The 19,370-nt window shown below is 43.1% G+C and overlaps 1 protein-coding gene across 3 annotated transcripts; it reads left to right on the forward strand.

Annotated features, from left to right (window-relative positions):
* The first annotated feature begins 246 nt into the window (after positions 1-246).
* Positions 247-10,662, forward strand: BMI1 (BMI1 proto-oncogene, polycomb ring finger). 3 transcript variants are annotated; one of them, XM_082647232.1, is made up of 10 exons: positions 247-739; positions 5,572-5,702; positions 6,052-6,148; positions 6,749-6,804; positions 6,892-6,942; positions 7,103-7,211; positions 7,292-7,337; positions 7,766-7,864; positions 8,233-8,313; positions 8,405-10,662. In XM_082647232.1, exons 2-10 carry the CDS (start codon positions 5,591-5,593, stop codon positions 8,732-8,734), a joined length of 981 nt encoding a protein of 326 aa, XP_082503358.1. In that variant the 5' UTR covers positions 247-739; positions 5,572-5,590; the 3' UTR covers positions 8,735-10,662. The 3 variants fall into 3 exon arrangements, with proteins under 3 accessions (XP_082503358.1, XP_082503359.1, XP_082503360.1); XM_082647233.1 differs by lacking the exon at positions 247-739 and adding an exon at positions 1,123-1,216; XM_082647234.1 differs by lacking the exon at positions 247-739 and adding an exon at positions 4,876-4,970.
* Positions 10,663-19,370: the final 8,708 nt, after the last annotated feature.

Here is a 19,370-nt window from a genome sequence, read left to right on the forward strand (position 1 = left end):
GCCGCGGGCCCGACTACACCGACACTAATTCCCAGGCCGCCCTTAAGGAATGAGGGGAGCACGTGACCCGGTGGGGGGGCGGCGGGGGGAGGGGGCGGGCGGACTCTGAGCCATTTTGGAGCCGGTGTCAGTTTCCACTCTGCCTTCAGCGGTGCTTTTTTTTTCCACCCTCCCCTCCCCCTCCTCAGCCTTCCTCCCCTCCCCCCGCCTCTCCGCACGCACACACACGGCGCCCCCCACCCCCCTCCTCCCCCCACGGCAACTATGAAATAATAATCGTAGTATTAAAGGCAGAGATCGGGGCGAGACAATGGGGATGTTGGCGAGGGAGCCCCGATCCGGATTAGAAACACCTCCCAGCCCCGCAGAATAATACTGATCGCGCCCCCTCCGCGCGCTCCCTCCCCCGAGTGCGGAGCGGGAGGAGGCGGCGGCGGCCGAGGAGGAGGAGGAGGCCCAGGAGGAGGAGGCGTTGGAGGCCGAGGAGGAGGAGGAGGAGGAGGCCGCGGAGGAGGAGGCCGAGGCGGAGGAGGAGGAGGAGGCCGGGCTCGGGAGGCAGCATGAGCCGAGCGCGGCGGCCGCGGCTCCTCTCGGCTGCGCTCGTTGCCCATTGACAGCAGCGTCTGCAGCTCGCTTCAAGATGGCCGCTTGGCTCACATTCATTTTCTGCTGAACGACTTTTAACTTTCATTGTCTTTTCCGCCCGCTGCGATCGCTTCTCGCCGGCTGCTTTTTCCGGGTACGTAGGAGGCGAGGCGCCTCCGGGACGGGGCCTGGGGGCGGCGGGGGTCGCGCCGGGCTCGGACCGGCCGCCGGTGGACTGGGAGCGGCCCCCCCGCGCCTCGCCCGCGCCGGCCGGGAGGGCGCTGACAGCGTGGGCGCCGAGCCCCGCGCCGCCGCCGCCCGCCGCCCGCCGGCCCCGCGCGCCGCCCGGCCCCGCGCGCCGCCCGCGCCCGCGAGCGCGCGCCCGCCGCCGCCCGCCGACTCCCGCGGCGCCGGGACCGACCCGCAGCCCGCGCCGCCGCCGCCAGCCGGCCTCGGCGCCGCTCCAGCCGCCGCCCGCTCCAGCCCGGACGCGCCGCGCGCGGCCCCACGTTTTAGTTCCTTTCTCCCCCAAGCGCCCCTCTACACCCTCGCGACGCACATGGCCCCCGAGAAGAACACTTCTATTTGCAGCTTCTGCGGCTCTCCCGGCCACGGCGCCTTTTGTTGAGAGGTAGATTTTGATGAAACGGGGACGGGTGCCTGAAATCGGGAGCTGCTTGGGTCAAGTGGCTTCCCTCCTCTCCCGAAGAAAGGGCTTTGGAGGGGTTTAAACAGCCAGAGAACGCCCCCATTTTATAGGGACGGGTTGCGTGGGGGGCAGCGATCCCGCCAAGGTGGATGTTAGGCTGGTGAGAGCCCGAACAAAAATGTTATTAACTTAAGTTGGAGGGACACTTGTGAGAAATTGGATGGCTTGTAAGATGGCGGTTCCCAGTTGTTTCCAAGGTCTCCTGCGTTTGTGTTTAAAATGGTAAAGTTTTCAAGGTGTTATTTGTTGGGAGTCTTGGATAAGTTCTTCAAACATTACTTGGGACGTGCTCACTGGGAAGTGGGCATTTCAAATTTGGAGCTTTTTTTGGAGTGATGATGGTGAGTGGACGTTAGTCTTGCAAGAGGTTTCCTCTCTTTCTTTCTTTTTTCCTCTTTTTGTTTTTTTCTCTCTCAGAGACTACAGTTTTTCTCTCAACCTCTAGTATGGGATGCACTTAGAACCATGACTCAAGTCCACAACGTTTTACAGGTTTGGTAAATGTCAGCTTAGGTCATGTGGTGAGGAGATGCTTTGGAAAACGAGCACTAAAAAGTTGATGGCATATATTTACGCAGTCTTTTGGGTTTGACAGCCGTATAGCATGATCTTTTTCCCAAAGATTTACAGTTAATAATTGGAAGTAAACAAGTATAGAGACTTTGATCATTCCCAATTGCAATAAAAGGATTTAGTGGGCTTAGTGGTCACGGTTCAGTATTTGAAATACAAGCATGTATTAACCCCTTCCCTTAAAGTAGGCAAAATTATGGGCATATTATTCAAATCCAAGTGTAGGTTGGTGATGCCTAGAATGTTATGAGTAGTTCAACCTATATTTTATAGGAAGCTTAACCCCCAAGTTCTGGAAACATATTATATGCTACGCTAAAGTCTTGAAACCTAAGGATGCCAATTGTTAACAGCATATGCTAACTTATGAGACTATATTAACATTTGAGTTTTATTTTAAGTAGAATCCCTTAGAGGTTGATTTTGTGGGCAAACATATATTTTTTTAATATTTGAGTTCATTCCCATACATCTGCCCCAAAGTGCAAAGGTGTTTGAAATAACCTACTTGTGTAAATTTACACCTGGTATCTTTAAAGCCATATAAGTCACTGTGTATGCATGTGTGTATGTATACACACACATATACACACGCTTCTGTAAGAAAAGTGAGCATTTAGTTGTACTTGAAAATTCCATTAATGTTCTACCATCAAGTCCTTGGATGTGCATTAAGTGCCCCCAAAGGTAAAATTCTCCCTAGAAGTCAAGTTAACCCCAAGTTTACCCATACTTGTATTGACCTGGGAGCCCCAACTGGGGTTATGGAGTTTATTTGCATGTGTTAGATTGCAATAGTCAAGCTGATTGTTAACATAAGAACTTGCTTCTGTTTTCCTTCATTTTGACATTACTGGTGTTAGGCCTCCAACTAAAGTGACAGCCCCAACTGAGTATGTTATAATGGCAAGTTTAAACTATTGAGTATTTTTTCCATTGTATGTTTGGTGCATTTTTGCTTGCTTAACTGGCAGTTCTGTGGTGGAACCTAGAAGGTTTTTCTTTCTAAGGTGCAAGAGATTGTTTCTGAAACCTTATCAAGCATGTCAGATGTTTTGGAAGTCTTCATTAGGTTCCCAGTACTTTCAAGTGGTATATAAAGATAAAGAACTGATTCTTATACAAGTAACAAAGTGGTATTTACTAGCATGATAAATGGTTATAGGGTTGTGGTCAAATTCTTGTGAATTGAAGTAGAGGAGTTGTGTGAATTAAGACTTAAAATGAATTTGAAAGGGTTTTGGTCAAGTACATGAGACTTAAACGTTCAAAGCCAACCAGTAGATAACCTTTCACTGAGGTCTGATTGTTCTGTGTGTTAATATTTGTGTTTGTCTGGTGTTGATTTTATGTAAAGTAGAGGAGAAATAAAGGCAGCTGTTTTTATTGATGCCCCTTCCTGAACTTCATGATCGGTGGCATTAGTGTGATGTGCTTTTGCAAGGGGACAGAAGTATCACCTTGCTAACTATCTTTCTAGTAAAGGTCCTGCTGTTTCATAAGGAGAGTTTTCTTTGAGAACCAAGAAGACTTGTCTTTAATCACCAAGTACAATAGAATTAAATATTGCTACTCTTTAGGGACACTGCTCCATCCACAACTCCTCTGTAATCCCACTTAGATTTATATTAACAATATGTTGACAATATTCCTCTAAACAAGTCATCCAAAGATAACTGAGGAGTCACACATGACGTTTTCTGGTTGAAGTCACTGGTTGCCACTGTGGTCACTTTTCATAAAAGAGGCTTTGTTTTGTTTTTACCGGTTTTTTTTGTTGTGTGTGTGTGTTTTTTTAGTACTCTAAAACTTTTAGTTTCAGCCATTGAGCTGTGTTGATTAGTATTTCCCTCTCCTGCATTAAAATTCCCTGAGAATTAAAACCTCAGATGCATCTTCAAGTTTCACAAGTTCCTAGATTTCTGTTCAAGGCAGCTTTGAGAATGTGCTTCAGATAAGTCTGGAAGCTTAGTCTTATTTCAGATTCTGAAATGAATGAAGTGGGAGTAAGAAATGCATTTTTCAAGCATACTGCACGAAGTAATTGACTTCCCTGATTGTCCGCTATTGTATTGTTGCTGACAGTTCCCCACCGTGACTTTTCTATAACATACGATATCTGTTGGGAATAGCATTTCATTGTGTGGGGTTTGCATGGAGGTGAGGCTGAGAAAATGACATTTGTTTTTCTCTGCTCTCGGTGCTCTGGGTTGACAAGGTGTTGATTTAGCGTTGGGAATGGGCTGGTCACATGGTTCTTTACTTATTGTCACTGCCATCGATTCAGGTAGTTTTTCTTGCCTCTATCCAGCATAGCTCAGGTAAAACACAAGGCTTTGACCACTTCTTGTCTGCTATGAAACAGATTTCAGTTTTCAGCCTTTCCAAAACTTTGTATCGCTCATCCTAATCTACAGAAGAACTTCCTATTAGAGAAGAAAGCTTTAAAGAGTTTCAGTTCAATAAACATCTCTGCAATTTGAGCCCTGACGGTTTCGGGCTAAGTGCACAGTTGGCAATTCTCAAAAGATCCCTTCATGAAATTTTTGACCTAGTGATTGCTAACAGGAGAGACCGAAAGAGTCAAGATCTGAAACAAGCTCTTCGCGCCGAGTCGACGTGGAAAGAGGCCCCCAAGAGTGTCCGAAATGGCCGGAGTGCGGTTTGCATTTTCCTTTACCACTGCACGCTCCGGGGTCCCCCAGGCTGTCTGCCGGGTCGCCTCGGGCCAGAATCCTGCTCCCCAGCGCGGCGGGCCTCGTGGGGCCGCCCCACCCCCGCGCTGCGCGCCCGCACCCCACCCCGCCCCCGCGCGGCCCCGCCCCCGCGCCGTGCCGGCCCCTCCCCCGCGCCCGCCGCTGCCGCCGCCCGGCAGCCCCGCACGCCCGCCGAAGCTACGGGCTCGGCCCGGCTCCGCGCGGAGTTGCAGCGGTGGCCGGATGCCAAGTGTAAGTGTAAGTTGCTATGGAAACCCCGACAGAGGCGAGTTCCGAATCCGGAGCGAGACGGAGCCCCGGGCGCCGCCGGATCCGCCCCTCCGCATCCCGGCCCCCCGGCCCCCGGGCGTCCGCGCGCTCAGGCCCCAGCCCGAGGCCGACTCGAGGTGCTTCTCCTACGGCCCCAGCACCCAGCTCCGGAAATGCCAGGGATGCAGATAGAGCAGAATTTGCTTTCCCTTTGTATCGCGTCAAAACGTGCCTGGTTCTGGTTGCCGGAACCGCTTAAAACAACCAGAACCCCTGGGAAGCCAGGGCATGCTCCTGGATTTTCGATCGAAGATCCATAAGGAAGTTTTACCCTAAATTTGGAGTCCTGGAACAAGCCCTAGCGGTTGGTAAATATCTGCGGGGAGCGTGTAGCGTCTGCAGCAGCCGTGGGGCTGCTGGGCTGGAGGACAAATGGAAGAAAGAGACCCGAATGCTCTCAGCTCCCAGCCCCCACCCCAGACCTTTTCTTCTCCCTCCTGGAATGACCTGAGGAACCAGAGATTACTTTTCTTGGATCCTTTTTCACCTTTTCTGTAGAACTGATTGAGGTCTGATCAGTGAATTCTTTCTGTAGAAGACGTTGGGACAGTCCAGCTGCACAGTGTTAAACGAGTTTTATGAACTCCTTCAGCATTTCAGAGCATATAGTTACTGGGAGTTGGAGATAATCTCGAATCTCTTTCTGTGAATTATGGCCAATATTTCTTTGTCTTGCAGGATCTTTTATCAAGCAGAAATGCATCGAACAACCAGAATCAAGATCACTGAGCTAAATCCCCACCTAATGTGTGTGCTTTGTGGAGGGTACTTCATTGATGCCACAACCATAATAGAATGTCTACATTCCTGTAAGTACACAGTTTTAGACCTTTTCTTGTGTCGTGTATATTTAACATCTTGTCCTGAAATTTGAAAACTAACAATTCCCACTGTCCTTGAGAATGTTGGTACAAAATGAAGAAGTTGTTTTCCGCTCTTGCATTTAGTGACTTTTTGTTAATGCATATTTAATAAAATACTGTATAAATATAAATTGTATAAGTGTTCTCAGGATATTAACTGAATTTGTTTATTTAATTAGAAATGCCTTTTGGTATTTACCATTTTGTTACTACTAGTTCTCTATTTCTGACACACTAATTTTATTGCTTAGCATCTACTTCCTGAACTTTAAAAAATTTGTGTTTTTATTTCTAGTCTGTAAAACGTGTATTGTGCGTTACCTGGAGACCAGCAAGTATTGTCCTATCTGTGATGTCCAAGTTCACAAGACCAGACCACTACTGAATATAAGGTAGGAAAATGTTTAAAAACATTGTTTGTAATTGCATAATTATTGAATTTAGTGTTTATTTCTTCACACAAAATTTACCCTTCAGTCACCGTCTAATGCGTGTACTTTGTAGAGGAGGATAGCCCTTAATTTCTTGGCCATTTTAATGATGACTAACTTTAAACAGAGTTCAGTATTATTCAAGGGATTTTAAGATTTTTTAAAATCATTTTTAAAAATGGAATTAGTTCTCCATTTTTGCATTGCTTTATTGACCTTGTGACAAGCAAGAGTGCATGTGTTTAAACTGCTTCCATTCTCTCCTCTTTGTTCTCTTTCATATTAGCTAATTCAGTAATTTGGAAGGCACACTTTTCTTGACTTAGTGAAATGTGAAGAATTTATTAGTGAGTATAAAATAGAGTATTCTACTAATTAAAAAACAGTGCTACTACATAAAGAAGTTTTATCATAATTATCATGTTGATGTAGTTATAGACAGTGTTACAATCAAGTAAAATACTATAACAGAGAAAACAAAGAATGTTTAAAAACTTAATAAACATTTTTAGTTTTTGCCATATTAGTTGATAGTTTATTTTCTAATTTATTCTTTTTCAGGTCAGATAAAACTCTTCAAGATATTGTATACAAATTAGTTCCAGGGCTTTTCAAAAGTGAGTAACTTGCTTAAAAATGAATTTTTAAAAAGTATTTATCAGTTTTACCTGCTATGTTTAAGTCTTTTTTTTCCTCCTCTTTAGATGAAATGAAGAGAAGAAGGGATTTTTATGCAGCTCATCCTTCAGCTGATGGTAAACTCTTTAGAGGGGGAAAGACATTTTATTTGGAGGGAGAACTTATCCAGTAAATTATTAAAATTAAGCTTAAAAGTACCAATTCCATTCTTCTATATGTATAATATTTAATTAAATACTTAATTCTTAAAAATTGAATTTAAAAATGTCTTTATAGCTGCCAATGGCTCTAATGAAGATAGAGGAGAAGTTGCAGATGAAGATAAGAGAATTATAACTGATGATGAAATAATAAGTTTATCCATTGAATTCTTTGACCAGAACAGGTAAATTCTTTAGGAAATGTGTTTTATGCTAATATATTTATTAGATACATTGTTTGCCTAATAAATTATCTGTTTCTTAGATTGGATCGGAAAGTAAATAAAGACAAGGAGAAATCTAAGGAGGAGGTATGTTCCATGATACAAAAACACATAGAAGATGCATTGTTTGGATTCTAGATTTTATGAGGGTGTATGTTGCTCTTTAGCATATCCTAGGGTCAGATGTTGCTATCAAATAGAAGAAAATCATCACGTTTGTTGTTTAAGAGTGATCTGTATTCAATAGTTACTAGATAGAATTTATCTTATATATGATTACTCTTCTTACAAAATATTTTCAGTAATTAATGTTTAATGCTTTGATGTACTGAAGGAATCTGTTCATTTAGTATTTATAATAATAGCAAACTCAAAGTATAGCTGAGAACTTAGTCAAATCTCAGCTTTGGTATTCGTACCTTTTGTCATACTCAGACATCTATTTTTTTTTACTTTAAAAAAAAATCTTAAAGTTAGGAATTTTAAAAAATTATTTTTTTTAAATATGCTCTTAGGTGAATGATAAAAGGTATTTACGATGCCCAGCAGCAATGACTGTGATGCACCTAAGAAAGTTTCTCAGAAGTAAAATGGACATACCTAATACTTTCCAGGTATCTACTTTATAGTCTTCATGCATTCTATGTAAATCTTTAAAAAAAAATTTCAATGACATTTTTCTTTTTGGATTCTACACCCAAAAAAGCAACGGAATTTTTTTTTTAATTTAGTACTTTATTTGGAAATCGCTCTTAAAATATTTGGTATGGATTCTGTTTTATGCTGTGAAAACAAATCCCTTACTAATTTCAAGAAATGTTTTCCCTCATTTGAAGTTTCCAGAGGGATTCTTTCTTTGTCCAAATGTTTGGAGAAAATGTTTTTTAAAAGCATTTTTGGATTCTATTTAGGTGGCCAAAAAAATCTAGATTTACCATCATTCTTTGTGACACTTAATAATTGAAGTGTTGTTTTTCAACAGATTGATGTCATGTATGAAGAGGAACCTTTAAAGGATTACTATACACTAATGGACATTGCCTACATTTATACCTGGAGAAGGGTAAGTAGCGTACCTGATGCTCGCAGGTTATTTTTGTAGACTGTACTTAAAGATCTAAGACTGATTTTTTTTTTTCCTCTTAACTTTATAGAATGGTCCGCTTCCTTTGAAATACAGAGTTCGACCTACTTGTAAAAGAATGAAGATCAGTCATCAGAGAGATGGACTGACAAACGCTGGAGAACTGGAAAGTGACTCTGGGAGTGACAAGGCCAACAGCCCAGCAGGAGGTATTCCCTCCACCTCTTCTTGTTTGCCCAGCCCCGGCACTCCAGTCCAGTCTCCTCATCCTCAGTTTCCTCACATTTCCAGCACTATGAATGGAACCAGCAGCAGCCCCAGCGGTAACCACCAATCTTCTTTTGCCAATAGACCTCGAAAATCGTCAGTAAATGGGTCATCAGCAACTTCATCTGGTTGATACCTGAGACTGTTGAGGAAAAAAATTTTAAACCCCTGATTTATATAGATATCTTCATGCCATTACAGCTTTATAGATGCTAATACATGTGACTATCGTCCAATTTGCTTTCTTTTGTAGTGACGTTAAATTTGGCTATAAAAGATGGACTAGATGTGATATTCATATGGACGTTAATTGAAAAGAAAGATTATTTCTCGAAAGAATTGATTTCTGAGAAAGCAGGCAAGATGTTTTTCTGTGTGTTAGGACAGATGTGAAATGGTTTCTGTAACCATTGTTTGGATTTGAAAATCTTCTGCAGTGGCTATAAACATTGGGCCATAGTTTGTTAATCTCAACTAACGCCTACATTACATCCTCCCTGATTGTTCTTGTTATTATGCTGTTTTGTGAACCTGTAGAAAACAAGTGCTTTTTATCTTGAAATTCAACAAATGGAAAGAATATGCATAGAATAATGCATTCTATGTAGCCATGTCACTGTGAATAACAATTTCTTGCATATTTAGCCATTTTGATTCCTGTTTGATTTTTACTTCTCTGTTGCTGTGCGAAACCGATCAAAGGAAAGTAAACTTCAGTTTTACAATCTGTAAGCCTAAAAGCGGGTACTACCGTTTATTTTACTGACTTGTTTAAATGATTCGCTTTTGTATGAATCAGATGGCATTATGCTTATTGTACAATGCCATATTGGTATACGACATAACAGGAAACAGTATTGTATGATATATTTATAAATACTATAAAGAAAATATTGTGTTTCATGCATTCAGAGATGGTTGTTAAAATTCTCCCAACTGGTTCGACCTTTGCAGATACCTATGTTTGAGCCTTATCACCATAGGATATTTTTAATGTGGATATTTAATTCTAAATTTTGTTCCATTGGAAGCGATTGGCATATCGTAATACTGATTTTTCTCTAGTAATACCTGTTTACTTTTAAAATTAATAGTTGCATTAAAGAAAAACTTTTCACTAAGGAAATTGGAAATGCTTTCTTCATTTCCCATTGCTTATGATGGAATTAATGTGTTTTTAAAATGCATATTGATCGCTGTAATTCTAAAACAAATATTTTAAATAAACCAGCAAATTGCTGGAAGAAGGCATTTTATCTAAAATTATTTTAATATGTGGCATAGTGGAAATTTCAAACTTAAGAATTGCTGTTACAGTTATAAACAGTGGAATATGCCCTCTCTGTAACGTCTGGAAATAGAAGCAATTTATTGTGAGCTTCTACAGGTATTAGTTTTTAAATACAGTGAGCGTGTTGAATTTAAAGTATGAATATCCCCAACAATTTTCAGTTTGTGTTTTGCTTTGGTCGAACTTGTTCATCACCCATCAGTTATTTGTGAGGGTGTTTATTCTCTATGAATATTGTTTCATGTTTGTATGGGGAAATTGTAGTTAAACATTTCATTGTCCCCCGTCTGCAAAAGAAGCACAATTCTATTGCTCTGTCTTGCTTATAGTCATTAAATCATTACTTTTACATATATTGCTGTTACTTCTGCTTTCTTTAAAGATACAGTAAATGAAGTTTTATGAAACCACAAAATACATATATTTTTATTTTGACCTAAATTTGTACAGTCCCATTGTAAGTGTTGTTTCTAATGATAGATGTAAAATTAAATTTCATTTGTAATTGGAAAAATCCAATAAAAAGGATATTCATTTAGAAAATAGCTAAGACTTTAATAAAAATTTGATATGAAAAGCACAATGTGCAGAAGTTTTGGAAACCCTATTGTGGATTACAACAGGTAAAAGCTGAAGAACATCCATTGCTGTCTTAGTGATGTTGCTGAGAGTACATGCGTTGTTGTATAATTGCTTGAAAGCCCAATTGAAAGATGTATCTGTTTATTTACTCTACAATCTTTGAAGTAAAAGTTACCCATGTTTGCCAATTTTGGTGAATTTAACTTATTTTTCTAGGCTTTTCTTCTCAAGTTGTTCATGATGTTATCTAAGACAAGAAAAAAAAGTTAATGGAAGTTTCAAGTGATGTTTTTATTTTGGATATGACTGTGTATATAAAAAATGCAAAAGTATTTTTCAAAGGCTAAAAACTTAAAGTGCTAGTGGATTGTCATTTGACTTACACAAAACCAAGTCATAGGATCAACACAGAACTCAAAGATTTTACATCTCAACCTTTTTATGGACTTATGTTTGAAATTCCTTAGTAAAGTATCAGATATTGCATTTATGGCTTACCTAACACTATTTCACCATATTTGAAAACATGTCCATTTATTTTGTTTGAAAGAGGAATTTCCCCCCTACTCAATTTGAAAATTGCTTAAGCTTTAAAGGCTATTTCAGCTAAAATTTGTCTTTTAATAAAACAAGAGAGTATAATGTTTTGTATTTTATAAGCAGCCATCACGGGTTTGACAATTAGGCTTTAAAACTTTTGCTGAACTACCACTTAAAATTTCAACGTTACAAAAACCCATATCAAAGCTGCTAACTTTGTAACTCTTAGCAGTCAAGGCAGGGTGCGTGAAAAGTCGGCTTTAAGTTTGGCTTTTGCTTCTGAACAGTATTCTGGGATTCTATACCACAAAGTTAGAGCTAAAAATATTCCACAGAAAATGCCTAAATTGATTTCACAGATTTTGGCTTAAATGCAAAAAAGGAATGAGGCTGGTTGCTGTTGTATAAATAGTGATCTATCTTGCTTTACACATGCATACCACTTTACAAATACCTTTTTGCTTTTAAAATTGCCGGCCGTTAATTGCTCTGAGTTGAAAAAAAAAGTTGCCCTTCAGTTGACTTAACCTACCAACCATATTGCTTTGTTTCCTTATCCATATGTGCAAATGTTAGGACCTTTGGAGGTACAATGCAACAGGCAGAGTAAGCTGATAGGGGCTTTCCTTCATCCTTTCCTCTTATTCTTTTCCCAATATTGGAGTTGCAGTTCATTTGTGAAGTCTTTCCGTACACTCGTTGTATAGGCCTATCAAAAAGTTTTGTTATGAAACCTTAATAGCAATGTAAAAGGAATCCATGTGAAATACTACTTGCACTGGCCAAGAAGAAATGAAAATGTGGTTTTTGAGAAATAGCTTAATGGTAATCTTTGGAGGAGATGGGATTTTAATTTTAGAAACAATTTGCACATGGAACCTAGTCTCCTTTAGAATCCTGAGGTGAAGGAAGTGTTATTTTTGTTCATTTCTCTTTATATTTTAAAGGTTTTAAAGATATATCTTTTCCTTCTGACATTACCCTGGAATGACAGTTGGAAATTCTGATTCAGTTTGGTGCTCCATGAAATGGAGGCTCCATGTTATTTTGAAATACAATGATTGTTTCTTCCATACAGTTTTACTCGCCTTTTATCCAAAACAAAAGGTCTTGATGAAATTACATTTTAAAGGACCCTTAAAAAAAAAGTATATACCTTTAAGACTTCTAAGTTTCAAAGAGCACAGAACGCAGCTCCAACATAAGGCTCTTGGGTTAGATAAGGTCACTTCGCTTGAGGATGTTTCTTCAAGTAAAAAATGAACAGTACAACAGGTGATTATTTCTAAGGTCGCTTAAAAAAAAATCCGGATTCCTCCAAAATAAAACCTTGAATTAAACTGGGACCACAGAATTCAGATAGATGGGTTCTTTACAAGGAAGAGAAAGTATCACATATTAGAGCCTCCCAGTAGATCAGACTTGGGAAATGCCACCGCGAAGCCTGTCCATCTCCTTACAAATCTCAAGATCTCCCAGTTTTGATTATGAAAGTCTCCGAAAATGTTTACACAGTCGAGTGTTTCCTGTTTCCGCACTTAATTTTTTTTAACGTTTTTTCTTCTTTTGGTTCTTGAAACGGATTTCCTTTATTTGCACCAGTTTCTTTTTCTGAGTGTGCAATTTCTAGAGGTCTCACATGAAGACTTCACCATCAACTTTTTGTCTTCATCAAGTCGACGACATCAACAGTTATTCATCACTGGAAAGGCTACTCCAGGATCCTTATGAGTTTTCTGAAGAAGTTCAAGTGCCTGTGGAAAACTCACGCGAAGTCTCATTTAACCCCCTAAATGAATAGTAAGCACTACATAAAACTTCCAATGGATGAGTTAAATTACCCCCATTCTTCTGTTTTCTTAAAATATCCCTTCCAGAGGCTATTAGAAGGGAATTTCCCAAAATAGCAAGTGATGTTCCCTCACAGTCACCTACATTTCAGTTAAAAAAAAAAAAAAAGTTACTTCTTGCTCTGATTGTTCGGTGGTCATCAACTCCAAACTTCAAAGTGAACGTGATTTCAAGTTCCGTGCGGATTCGGCGCTCTTCAACTCTGTCCTTCTAAGTTAGCTAGAACCCAACAGACCCTCGGAAGGCTGCGGACTAGGGTACTCGGGAAACGCGTCGAAAATTGGGATGGAAGGAATGAGAACGTTACAGAGATGGATAAAGAAGTTACTGGAGATAGCGAAGCCTGTCCAGGAGCTCCAGTCTTAGGTCTAAGTGCCCCCACGAGTGGAAATATTCAAAGAAAGCCGAAGACAGAAGCGCAGTGCGCGGCTTGCAAGATAAAGCGGGGGCGAGAGTAATTAGGGTGGAAAGAGCATCGGCTTAAAAAAAAAGAGAGAAAGAAAGGCTTCCTATGTTCGGGTGCCCGGTGGAAAGGGCACAGGACGCCCGGCCGGAGAAAATGACCTCGTTTCCCGGCAGCGCTGCCTTCCCGATTAGGGAGCCTTTACCAAAAGGACCGGTTACAGAGAAAACGGCCCTTCTCCCTGTTTTATTTTTTAACTAGCAGCTCTCCGAGAACCGCAAAGAGCGACAGCCCGGACCTCCGCCCCCGATTGCGCCGCGGGGTTCGGCCCGGCCCAACGCTCGAGCCCAGGCCGCGGGGCACCGGGAGGCCATTTTGCGCGTGCGCGGCGCGCCACCCTCGGCTCGGCGGACTCGGATCCCGCCAATTTTGAAAGCGAGATTCCCAGGCCTCGGCAGGCTGGGGAGGCGGGAAAACGAAGTCGTGTCTCCAAGGCCGGACCCGGTGGCGAGCGGCGGCGACAGCCGGGTGCGCGTGATCTCACAAGGCGGCCCCCGTCCTGCCGAAGGCCTCTCCGCCCGGCGGGACACCGAGGCGCGGCAACCGGCCCCTGGGCCGCGAGAGCTAAGCGCGGGCAGGAAAGTGTCCCACGTCCCGGGAGGCGGCGGCGTCGCCTGCAAAGCCCTCAGAAGCGATTCCTTGCGGGGCCATTCCAGATTATCGCCTCGCTTTGCCCTCCTCCCTCCGGCTGCTTCAGATCCTGTGCCCTTTCTCCTTCAATAACAAGGTGTCCTTGGAGTTTAGGGTTTTGTTGGAAAGACTGTAAGCCAAATTATTAACAAAATATAAAACTGCCATTTGAGGCTTCCCGAAGGCTGAGCTTCAGCCTACCCGAAGGGTCCTCCAGTTGAACTTGTTTAATGGGTAGAACGGGCTCTAATCCCCTGGGAAGAAAACCTGACCAGGTGAGTGTCGAGGAAGGGGTGGCTGCGCGATAGGAATCTTAAGATCTGGGCAAAGGACCACACTTTAGGACCCAAATGCGAAGCCTGGGGCTCCGGGCAGGGCGAACCTGGAAGGTCCGGTGCTCTCGCACTCCGGCGCCATTGAGACCCCGGCGGGGCAGAGGATCGGGCGGTTGGAGGTTGGGATATCGCCTCTGAAAGCCGCCGGGACGCAGCGGTTTCCAGCAGAGTCCGCGCCTGCCTGATCCCCGGGGCAGAAAAGCTTCTCTGACCCAGGAGTCCCACGTGCGCCCAAAAACGGGGAGAGGAAGGGACGGCTTGGGGAGGGGGACCGGGGTAACAGCAGAGAAATGAAAGCGGCCTAAAATGGGCGACGCCCGGCGAGTCCTCTTTATCGGCGCGGCAGACTGCAGGAGCCGCCATTTGGTGGCGGATTTCGGTATTTCAGTAGCACGTTGTGCTGAACGTCACAACTGGCTTGTCTACGTGGCAAGGTCGTTTCGGAACCGCCGTTTTTAAAAATGCAAATTTCCCCCAGGCCTCCCCCCTTCCCCGGAGCACCGACCCCTCCCCCACTCGCGGTGGAGGGCGCCGCGTCTCGGCTCCCCCTCGACCCGGGGCGGGGACCTCGGGGCTGCACTGGGCTCCACCCGCGCCCAAGGGCTAGTGTGATGCGGGGTGGAGCCCAGCGCAGGACTAACGGGTGTTTTTCTCCCCGTTTTTCCCAGATTGCGAGCCCGCAGCTTTCCTCTCCCCTGCGGAGAATCTCATTTCCTTGGGGCGGTGACGGGCATTGTCTTTTTGCGGGGGTCGCGTGCCAGCCCTGGCCTCCCGCCTCACACCTCTCGGAAGCAAGGAAGAGAAAGGCGGGCCAGGCCTGGCGGAAAGGGACCCACCCGACGAGACGCGGCTCCTCGGGTAGTGTCGGGTTAGCATCCCGGACTGGCGCTTTCAGCTCGCTCCGGAGCCCCTGGGAGACCCGGGGAGCTACACACCTCTGGGGAGTGCCAGGACGTCGGCGTCCCACCCGGGGTCACCCTGTCTTACACGGTCTCCATTAAAAGCCCCCGAAGCGCGAGGTGCCTATCGAGAGGAGAACAAAGGGCCGAGGGGCGAGCGCAAGACGACTCGGCGCGCGCGGCTGCCCTTAGCTGGGCCCGACTCGGAGGCGGCGGCGCCAGGAGGGCCGACTCGCGGCCGGGAAGGGAGGCGGCGGGCGCGCAGCGGAGTCCGCAGCCCCCGCCTCCCCGGCGGACTGAAAAAGTCGTCTTTGAACCAGAGCTGCCATGTTGCATTCGCGGAGGACGCCAGTAATTTGACGCTCCCGAGGCAGCGACACCCCCAACCCGAGAGCCTTTCGGGGCCCTGCGTGCCGCACAGCAGTGGTCACAGCCCGAAGGGGCCGCGGGGCGCGGGCGGGAGCGCGAGCCCTGCGGGCGGCCGAGCCGGGGCGGCCGCGGCGCCGCCGCTTCCCCTCGCCACCTTCCTTCCAAGGGCTGCGGGGCTGCGCGCTCTGCACAGGCTCGGTTGCCAGTAGCAACCACACGACGGCGATTTGCAGCCAGGGCTGCAGCCGCGGGTACCGCCGCCGCTTCGTACATCTCGGTGTCTAGCATTTAGAACTCTAGGGGTTGCCCTCGTTGACATCTCTCGCCTCCACCCCTCCGTGTCCTCATCCTCCGAGACCCTCAGCTCCACTCGAAAGCTAGTTCCCCCGGCTCGGCCCTGCCCCCATGGCAGACAATAGACAAATAGGCTCCAAGCGCACGCTGCCGCGCAGGCACCTGAGCCCCCGAGATCCCGGCGCTCGGCTTCGTCCCAGCCCCAGGTGCCCTCGTCTCCAACTTGAGTCGAAATTCTTTGTCAATGGCCAGTCCATTAAAAAGCTTTTCTAGATATCAGCAATAAGGATGGTGGTAAAGAAAGAAGTCAAGATGCCCACTCCCTCTCTAGTAACATCGACACAAAGAGCTTAGGGTTGTGTCTGCCCTTGGTAAAGGTGGCTTTCCTCTGGGTTATAACCACAGGCAAACGCTACAGCCTTCCCTCTTCTTTGTCTACCACGAATATTTTGCACGAAATTCATAATATAACTGCTTGTGTAGCTCAAACATTACCTCCAGATACTTGTTCTTATACATAAGTGGATGGAGCACTTTTTTCTCCTTCATCTCATGTGATAAACCACACCAGACGTCAGCAGTAGGGATGCATAAAGAAAATGATTGACATTAACCCTTATGAATCTTTCTGCCTTTTCTAATGTCTGTGGCTCTAGGACGTTGATTTAATTTTTAACAGAACTCTTGTTAATGTTTTAAACAAGTTTTTATTGAAGAAAAATCTTAAATGTATCCAGCAAAATATTTTGATTAGCTAGTAGGATAACCCCGGGAAATACATGCATTGCCAAGTTTCATCGCTCTTAACAACTGACCCGGTTTTAAACAGCTATTAAGTTAGTGGAGTGTTCTTCCTAGATTGACATTTAATGTAAATCACAGATGTGCTGAAATTTTTAAGTTTAAAGCTCCTTGAGGACAAGCACCTGTCTTATTTATCTTTGTATGCTCCGGAGTCCCTTTAACATAACTCAACAAATATTTGTTGAATTTCCAGAGGATTCCAGAAGTTCAACAGTCCTTGTGAGAAATAAAACTTACTAATAACTACTATAAAGCTTGGATATCTTTAATGAACTCAATGAAAAGGTAAAGATTTTCCAAGCCAGTGGCACTAATCAGATATCCTCATTCGTGCATATTTTTACCTAATTATATTTCGAATGTGGTGACTGTACTAAAAAATATCTGACAGATGTTTCCAGAATTCTAAGAATAAGAACTTGTAACTTTGTTATTTTCCCACCAAAGGTGTCTGGAAATTGGTTAAATAGGCATAAGATGATATTTTAAAGTGACTTTCATACAGCACAGGCAGGGTGTTAACTGTCTGCACAGTTCAACAGGAACTCTTAAGGAACTACTATTGGATACTGCAAATCTAAGACAATGCAGCTTGAAATATCCTATTTAATTTAATCTTTAAAACATACTGAAAATAGTTAATATGTCTTAATCATATCTGATGGTAAACTCAAATCAACATGCCTCCTAAAATGCTTCTTAGGTATGATGTTATGAAAGGGGTTCACCTTTAAGCTTCACAAAACGTCAAGTTCATTAAATAAGACAGTTTACTTCAAAGAAGAAAGTTAGCACTACTTGGTTCCTGGGGGCAACATAATGACCTGTAGCTTGCCCAACACTCCCCACCTCCACCTGAAAAACACGAAAGCAAGGCTTTAGTGAAAAGTTCCTTTCTATGGTCTTTCAGGAAAGAAAAGCTCCAACAACTTGCTTTGGACCAAGTTAAAGAGATTATCTCCCTTTTTCATTACGACTGTGTCTTTCAATGAATTGAAGGATAAGATCAAAGTGCATTCATATTCATGTGAATTATCGCTATTGACTTGAATAATGATGGATTTCATTGTTTTATTTAAACTGAAACCAGAAATGCTGCTGCTTTTGAGTCTACACCCCTAAGGCTGTAGAATATCTTCTGAGGACTCAAAAGCCAAGCAATTAGGTCTGACAACCACGTCATTTCCATAATGTACTTCCATACAAAGGACTTTTTACTGGAATTGGTTACATTTCTATAGAATCTTACCATGCAATTTTTGACTCCTTTCCAACCTTCTGAACAAGACTCCTAAGTTCAATAAACACTCATCCAAAATACTTAAGTATAAATGATACTGGGAAAATGGAGTGCTGTTTAGAAAGCATCTAGCTGTTCATGAATCAGAAAATTAATGTTACCAGTAATTAACTCAGAAGAGTGTTTTTCCTTTGAACATGATATATTACAGTTTGTTTTCTAGTGTAACTGAAGAAGTCAGTCAGGGTAAGCTTGGGAAAATGTGTTTACCAGCTGTTTCTTTCTAAATATGCCTCATGACAGTTATCTTAAAATATATTCATTTGGGTTCTCTTCAAACTATGCCATCATTTTCTAATGAGAAAGAGGTTATGAGATCTGAAGGACTCCACTCACTTTTACTAAATAATCATTCTGCTCAAATTATTCACCAATTAAAATTATCACTTTGGAGACCACTTCTAAGGAAATTCATTAGAATAAAGTAAGTTTACAACAGAATGATATAAGCAACCTTTAAAATAGGCTTAAGGAAATCCATTTTCATGAACTTAATATACACAATTCGTATAGGCTCTCTAAACTTAAAGACAGACCTTAGTGCAACCAAATCTATTATATTATCATGGTCTGCATTGGGTTCTGAGAATACACTTTCCAAGAAAGATAACTGACATCTTAATTGGTATCAGTCTTAGATGTTTGCCATACGTTTAAAGCATTATGCATAAGCATCATATTAAAAAAAAATCAAGGGTTTTCCATCCAGTTATGCTACAAGAAGTCTCTATCTTAATTGTCCCCATTTGGTGTCCTTAGTATTGCAAGGCAATCTTTAAGCCAAAAGTTTTTTAGTAAGTTTGGTTCTCTGGGATTTGACCATAAATATACTGACATTACTTGTATACATCTAATTTTATCTGTAAACTTCCAAGACCTTCACCCTTGACTTATAATCAGAATGATAAGCAATTACGTATTATTTCACCGGGAAAAATAAAGCAGTCCTAGAATAAAAAGCATTTCTTTACTATTCATTTCCTGTTTTATTAATGGGAAAGGCATTAGTATTTTCTTCATATTGGTAGTCATTAATCTTTTCTTATGTGGTCCATATGAAAACCTTTATTCTTCGCTTTAAAAAATAAATATGAGGTAACACTGGAGTAGGACGTAAAGTAGTTCAGCTTTAGCAATATTCAGATGTTTCCTCAGAAATACCAAAAAAAAAAAAAAGGCAGGAGTTGTGTTGTATAGCTTACTTGGACTAAGGAAGATGCAAATCATAGCGCAAGTTATCTCCACTTAAAAAATGGGAAGCTGTGCCACTGAGTCTTCCAAGTCTAGCCTACGTTTTAGCGGAGCTCTCTCTCGGCTCTGATAATCTGTGGGGGGAACCGACGTGCAGGGTGGATAGACAGCCTGTGCTATTTTTGTGAAAGCACAAACCTTGAACACTGTCTCTCTGTAC

Source organism: Grampus griseus, assembly GCF_964374135.1.
Source record: "Grampus griseus genome assembly, chromosome: 2".
Classification (NCBI taxonomy): domain Eukaryota; kingdom Metazoa; phylum Chordata; class Mammalia; order Artiodactyla; family Delphinidae; genus Grampus; species Grampus griseus.

What these genes read in the sequence shown, in the direction of transcription:
- BMI1 (XM_082647232.1), top strand. Translation starts at nt 5,591, where the DNA reads ATGCATCGAACAACCAGAATCAAGATCACTGAGCTAAATCCCCACCTA. An exon ending in AATAGAATGTCTACATTCCT is followed by an intron (nt 5,703 to 6,051) that starts GTAAGTACACAG and finishes TTTTATTTCTAG; the next exon opens with TCTGTAAAACGTGTATTGTG. An exon ending in GAATTCTTTGACCAGAACAG is followed by an intron (nt 7,212 to 7,291) that starts GTAAATTCTTTA and finishes TCTGTTTCTTAG; the next exon opens with ATTGGATCGGAAAGTAAATA.